We start from the raw sequence: 7,271 nt of genomic DNA on the forward strand, positions 1-7,271 counted from the left end.
TGTCTGCTGGTTACTCTTGAGTCATCACAGGTTCACTTTTCCCTCTTGCTGATTCTCACTCCACGTCTTTAACATTTTGTTTTCCGAGTTAAGATAGCATAAAAGTGCAAAAAAAAAAAAAAAATCCATAACACCCCATATGAGATAAAAAGAAAAAACCCAAAGATTAACCACAGTACTTTCCCACAGGGAGAACCATGATTAGCATTTTTGTACGTATCTTTCCAAATATGTTTGCACTTAGGCCATTATGGAATTATAATAATAATTATTTTCACGAAAATGTCTTCACTAGACATACTGTTTTATAATTTTTTTTACTTCAACACTAAGTTTTGGAAATCTTGACATGTAGAGAAATATAGATATTCATCCTCTCTACTGCTCTGCATAGGATTTCATTGCGGGTGTAACTCATGTTTATATGACCCATCTCCTCCTGAAGGGCACCAAGTCCTTTCCTTTTCTTTCCTCCTCCTCCTCCTTGCCCTCCTTCTCATTCTTCTCCACCTATTCCTTTCTGTTCTCCTTTCCTTCATCCTTCTATTTCTCTTCGTCCTCCTCCCACTTCATGCCATGCCTCCTTCTCCATGTCCTCCTCCTCTTCCTCTCCCCTCCTGCCCTCCTCCTCTTTTTGATCTTCCTTCAACTGTTAAACTTCAACCATTCTGCAATAAGCCCACTTGCTTTCTTCATTTTGTCTTCATAGTCTTTTTTTCTTTTCCTTTTTGCTCCTTCCTCTCCATACTTATGTTGGCTTCTAGACGGTCTTCCCTCTACCCTCACCACTCTGGTCCATGATGTCCTTTCTCCCTCAGTCTGATTACTCTGCACTTTGCTTTGAGTTTCATTTCTCTTAATAACTAAAGTGAGAGATGTTAAGAGCTTTGCTGATGATTACACAGTGATTCTTTTCTGAGCCCAGCTCGAAACCAGGTCTCTCAGATTTCAGCCCTCTGGTCTTTTCATTAGATTGTGTTTCCTCGTCATGGCTGAGGTTAGAATTAGCCTCACATTTGGTGTACAAGTGAACAAAGAAGCAAGCAAGCAGACAACAACAGCAGCGACAGAAATAGAAAAGAGAGGGACAGAAGAGAATACTCTCTATCTTAAGTAGAGGAACTTGAATTCTCTGCTCAGTGACTTAGTTCCAGGTAAACTGAAAAAGAACTCTTTGTGAATGTTTGCCTACGTTCATTTGTTCCAAAACCATCAAAAATATATGACTGTTAGCTTACCAAACAGTCCCATTTGAGACCTAAGCTTATAGAGCTAAAAGCATGCATAATAAATAGAGTCAATAATATTTGTATTTGGAAGTAAGAGAATCATGGCTGATATATTAAATTAATTTCTTTTTCAGAATTAAAGTAGTTTGTATATAGACTCTGTATGTAATATTAGGTGGTCAAGATTTGGTCTTATACTCTTTTCCCTAAATCACCACAAGTAAATAAGGAAATTATAGATATGTGATTAGGTAAACTGAGTTAGAACATGAAAACAACTGGTCTTATTAAGTGTATCTTGGCGGTAAATTGTTGCAAAGCCAAGGTCACTTCCTCTAGGGCTTTTCCCAGGACCACCTTTGTTTCTCTTGTGGCAGTAATTTCTTCCTGCTTGGGGCATTTCTTACCCAAGCCACCCATTTGACATGTACTAAACCGTGCTTGTTTATTTTGTGTGCATTGAAGATATATCACTGGTTAAATTAATTAGACAAGGAGGTCATTAGACTGAGGTGGCTCTAATGCCATGGTGGCCTGTGTCAGCAAACCAAAATCGAAGCCTGTATGTGCCTCGGGTTACAAAATTGAAACCTAAGGACAACCCATTACACCAGCCAACTGGGCTTTAAGCCAGAGCCAACCAGTGATTTCCGTGATTTGCTTTCACCTTTTCAGTATGTGGCTCTCTCCTCAGCTCCTGTCAGTGGCGTGTCCTAACCACTTATGATTTGATTCTACCTGATTTGAATTGAGTTTTGCTCAAATAAACTCAACATTTTTAATTTGCCTGAGTTTGTCTTTTAACACTGTAAAGTAAAAAGACAACATTTTAGGACCAGGTGAAATTCTTTTTATGCTGATGAGATTTACCTTTTAAAATGAAAGGAAATGAAACACTTATTCCAGCGTTGCTTCCAGTGTTTAGAAGAGTTTTTTGAGAGGAGGGGCTGGTTCAAGGCCTGTCCATCTATTCAGGAATAGCTCCCTTCTCCCTGCCATAACCCTTTTCTCTGCTGTACATGATTAGGGGCTCCTCTCCACTCTGAAAGACTTGTTCGTGGAACCATTGTCTCTCTCAACACATAACACATGTCCTTTTTCTCTATATCTCTTAGACTTGAGAAATATTAGTTATCCTGTTGACTGGCTGTCTATTATTTTACAGGATGGAAGAAAGGAGTCCAGTTCATGTACATGTTTGAAGGGGCCCAAGCTGTCGGAGATAGGGACAATTGCCTGGATGGTGACGCTCAGTGACGCCCTCCACAATTTCATCGATGGGCTGGCCATTGGGGCTTCCTGTACCTTGTCTCTTCTTCAGGGAGTCAGCACCTCGGTAGCGATCCTGTGTGAGGAGTTTCCCCATGAGCTAGGTAAAGGCTCTGCTCGTGTTGCAAAGTCAGATACTTTTTGGTTTCAGGGTAGTGACACATATTAGGTGACACACTCTTAAAAATCCTGCTGATGCATCAAAATGAAGGAGCCCTTGTTGGACATTCATGGATATCTTTTATCTCATCCCAAAACTGAAAAAATGATTCACTTGATATTTTCTTCTTCTTCTAGGGGACTTTGTGATCCTACTCAATGCAGGAATGAGCACTCGACAAGCCTTATTATTCAATTTCCTTTCCGCATGCTCCTGCTATGTTGGACTAGCTTTTGGCATTTTGGTGGGCAACAATTTTGCTCCAAATATCATATTTGCACTTGCTGGAGGCATGTTCCTCTATATTTCTCTGGCAGATATGGTAAGAAATTTTAATATTTCATCTTGTTTTAATTTAAAATTTAGAAACAAATGTCTGGGTTATGATTTGAATAAGTGCCAAAAAAAAGTCCTTACTGTTGTAATTTAGAACATTCTTGGTTCAACAGATAACTCTTTCTGAGTACTTTGTACTAATAGTAATTTGAAAGTGATTCTCATTGATTAAAATCTATGATCATATTGCTAGAAGACGAAATTCTTTATTTTTGCTACAGCAGAGCTATTTCCCCAGGATTTTTGCCATGTTCTGGGTAAACTTTGTGTTCTATTATAGTGTATCCTCATAGGACATTTCCCCCTGTGGTGAGGATGTCACATCGGGAAGGGAATACCTTGTTAGAGTAAATAGCATTTTGTTATTTCAAAGTTCTAAACAGTGGGAGCCTTTTGGGTTGAACTAAAACTGATAAAATTGGACGATGTTTACTTGGGTCAGTATATATTTGTATCTGTGTTCATGTCTGTGCTGTGTCTCTGTCCTTCTGTCTCTGTATGTGTAAGAGAGAGAATATCAATGGTCCTGTGTGTTTTCAAATGGATCATGGACAGCTTTCTGAAACGTGAAAATGTGCTAAGTGTATGCCAATCAAGAAATATTTTGTTTGCATTTGGAACTGAACATATATTACATACGTAGTTTAATAATTTAATTTCCTTCATCTGCATTCTGAGCTCCAATGATCACCATCCAGCTCTGTTCTCTGTTCTGTACAGACCCTTATAAGAGCAGGGATTTCACCTCTTGGAACCATCATTCCAGTTTTGTTTTTCTTCACAGAATTAATGTCTCAGGCAGTATTGATACTAGGTCATCACTTTTTTCTCTGATATAAGAACAGAATCTATTAAAGTTGTTCAGTTTAAAGAAATAACACTAACAAATGACGCTCTATATACTCACGGTAGTTTTGCCGTTTTCAGGACGGTTTTGCCGCTTTCTCGCATCTTATCCCAGTAGCCCTTTGCTTCAGTCAGGCATGTGGATTGACTGTGGGCTCTGGAGGCCTCTCGGATGCTTGGTGCAGTGCTCCCCTGCATAGAGAGCAAGTCATTTTGGAAAATGTTTTGAAAAGCTGCCATTTGCAGATATCCTCACGGAGCCTTTTCAGGAAGTAGAAATTATCTGTTGAGAAAGGGTAGATTTTAAGTACAAAACTTGGGGTTTTAATTGCTTTCACTGTGATGAGATTGTTAATAGTCTTCAACCCCAGAAGAGTGCATAACTTATTTTAAAAGTTTATGATTTTGTGAGAATTAGAGCAAGCAAAAGAAAGCAAATGGAAGAGAATGGGAATTACCTGCATAGTGATTTCTAAAACATTTATTTAATCATCTACTAGTGATTGATATTTCTGCACCAGGCCTGGAAGTTGTAAGACAGTGGGGACACTGGAGTGAGCCAAAGAGGCACAGCCCCTGTGGCCTGGGCCTTCTGTCCACAAAGAGGGGAGCCTGGCACTCAAACGGAATCACACACATGACTGAAGGGCTGCAGATAGACAGGCTGTGAAGGAACAGGGAAAGCGATACATGAGATGAGAAGTGATAATAGGGGACCTAACGTAAGTTAGGAGGGTCCAAGGAAGACTTTCTAGGAAAGTATGATTTAAGCTGAAACCTGAAGGATTTAGCTCATTGAAACTTGGAGGGAGAAGAGTGCAGATAGAGGTTTGGGTGGGTGTGAAGATTTTGAGGATGGAAAGAGTCTGGATGCATTTGAGGTCCTGAAAGAATGTTGTAGATGGAGCATAGAGTGCAAGGAAGAGAGAGAGAGAGGGAGAGAAGAGGGGGAGAGGAGGCGTAAAATGAGGTGAACCCCATCCTGTTGATTAACTCAGTTGGAGAAGACTATTTAGTGCTTTCATTTTTGTTGATGTCTGATAGGGCTAGAGATCCCTATTATGCTACCTATACTAAAAGCTTTAAACCTCTGAAATAAATGATCATACCCGCACCCCCACGGAAGTCTGTAAATGACTGTTTTATGTTCTACCACAAGATGGCAACAGTTATCTAACAATATGCCTTGTTTTAGTTTCCAGAGATGAACGACATGCTGAGAGAAAAGGTAACTGGAAGAAAAACCGATTTCACCTTCTTCATGATTCAGAATGCTGGAATGTTAACGGGATTCACAGCCATTCTGCTTATTACTTTGTACGCAGGAGAAATTGAATTGGAGTGATAGGAAATGAAAGATGGTGTTGTTAGTGAAGCCATTTAATAAATAAAAACATCTTCAAAGGGATTTTTAAACTGATCCTATTTAGTTAAAAGGTAATTTCATTTTCAACTGTAAGTCAAGAAAACTGATTATTGGTTTCAGATCTGTGAAATAGACCATTATTTGTTGTTAAAAATGCTTCAAAAGGTTTTCACTTCCAGCTGAAAAGCCTGGTATATGAGATCTTTGGCAAACACCCACTTTTCCATGTTTCATGCATATTAGGAATCATCACAAAGCAAGAAACATGCGTTCTATAATCATTTAGCCACAGAGTCCCAGAGAAAAATACAGGCTAGGCTGTATAAGCCTTTAAACCTCTCTGGGAGGATCAAAAGTTAAGTGGTTTCAGAGTGGTTTTCTTTTAATTAATTTGTTCTAGTGCTTTCATGAGCAAGTACGCTGAAATGTGGAAGAGAATCAAAACATATACGACACGGGCAGAAATGATTGCACAGCCTGAGCGAACCCAGGAAAGAAAGCTGGCCCACAGCTTTGCTTGGTTTCCTATTTTAGGTAGGCACTTGTAGGTTTGTTTTGAAAACCATCCTAAAATAATATGAATTATGAAATCAATGAAGTTTTGTTAGCCCTACTAAGTTCTGACTTTGATACTTTATCTCTAATGTAAACTCTAGTAGATTCCCTAAAAATCCAGAATTGCTTTTTTGTGACTTACGTCGTGGTTGCACCACAACAAACGGCAGAACAGCTCACGACAACTCACTCTCAGTGTGTGGTGTGTTTGCTTTGTGAAGGTGAAGAATATGTTGGTTTGTAGAAAGAAATTGAATGTAATTTTAAGCAATTTACTTTTAAAGATGAACACAATTATTTAGCAGGGATATTTTAAATAAATGCAAAATAACAGCTCAACTGCTGTGTCAAGGACTGATTAACTAGAAAACATATGTTCCTATGGGTGATTGAGACTCATTCAGAAAAGACTTCTTTTGTGTTCAGCTTGCATTTTTCCTATATAGTATGCCTTGGAAAAAGACTTCCACACACCATGGTTATTTTTCTACCTTTTATAAAAGATAGGTCCTGTTTACTCATTTAGCAGATATAGAAAGTTGGTCTAAACCTGAACAACCTAACCCCAATTCACACTCCCAAGTCACTGAAAGGTGATTTGACGGTGAGGAAAATGATTGATGAAAGCCAACAGTGATCTCAGGAATTACGTTTCCCGTAGACCATAAAATGGTGTCACATAGCAATAATGCAGATCTGATGAATATTTAACATGTATGTTAATGTACATTTCACTTTATGATTGACATTTAAAAAAATATCATTTGACCAAATAGTAAACACTTTTGAAACCAACTATTGTGTCATTCATTATTCATTTTAATATGTATCTTTTTGAGTGACTTCTAGGTACCTGGTATTATGTGGGAGAGACATAAATAGGAAATTGGTGATGTGTTTATTTCAAAGATATTCAGCAAATAAGTACTGTAAAGATTAATCATTGTGCATTAAAATCTGTAAACATAGAATCTATTTTTATCATTTCATCTGTTTACTTTCGATCTGAGGAAGTAATCTTTACCTTTTTAAAGCACAGATTGTATATCTGGGTTAAGAAGGTATTTACAACATGATATTAAAACAAGATAGTTTAATAAGCTCTCATTTGGTGTAGATCATTGTGTATGTGGACTGTCTGGGTGCTTCATATTACTCTCTCCATCTGTTGATCTTTTGTCCATTTTCTTCAACTAGGAGGAGAATGGAGGCAATAGGGCACAAAGACCCAAAAAGCAAAAAGAAAATTGCTACTTATTAGAAGCTGTGATTGCAGGTAGAAGGCAGGATATGGAAAGCCGTGAGTAAATTGAAATTATCCTAGATAACTACTCAAAGAAGAGCAAACCTATCAGTCAGCATATCTTGTACTGAGGCATTCATTAGAACAGTTGAATATTCTATAATTTTTAGACTTTAAAGATGCTATTATGACAAACCAAAAATTAGTTCAATGCATTATGTACTGGGTTATATACTTTTATTTTTGCATTATTGTACTTTAAAAAAT

At 38.0% G+C, this 7,271-nt stretch overlaps 1 protein-coding gene across 6 annotated transcripts in view; it reads left to right on the top strand.

Annotated features, from left to right (window-relative positions):
* The window catches only part of SLC39A8 (solute carrier family 39 member 8), a 69,002-nt gene extending 62,141 nt beyond the window's left edge, over window positions 1-6,861 (top strand). For all 6 annotated transcript variants that reach the window (XM_070505272.1, XM_070505271.1, XM_014832985.3 and 3 more), the window contains 3 exons: window positions 2,395-2,602; window positions 2,796-2,980; window positions 5,036-6,861. In XM_070505272.1, coding sequence (XP_070361373.1) covers window positions 2,395-2,602; window positions 2,796-2,980; window positions 5,036-5,185 — 543 coding nt within the window. In that variant the 3' untranslated portion in view covers window positions 5,186-6,861. The remainder of the gene's footprint in view (window positions 1-2,394; window positions 2,603-2,795; window positions 2,981-5,035) is intronic.
* The last annotated feature ends 410 nt before the right edge of the window (window positions 6,862-7,271 follow it).

The sequence above is a fragment of the Equus asinus genome, chromosome 3, assembly GCF_041296235.1.
Source record: "Equus asinus isolate D_3611 breed Donkey chromosome 3, EquAss-T2T_v2, whole genome shotgun sequence".
In the NCBI taxonomy this organism is placed as follows: Eukaryota; Metazoa; Chordata; class Mammalia; order Perissodactyla; family Equidae; genus Equus; species Equus asinus.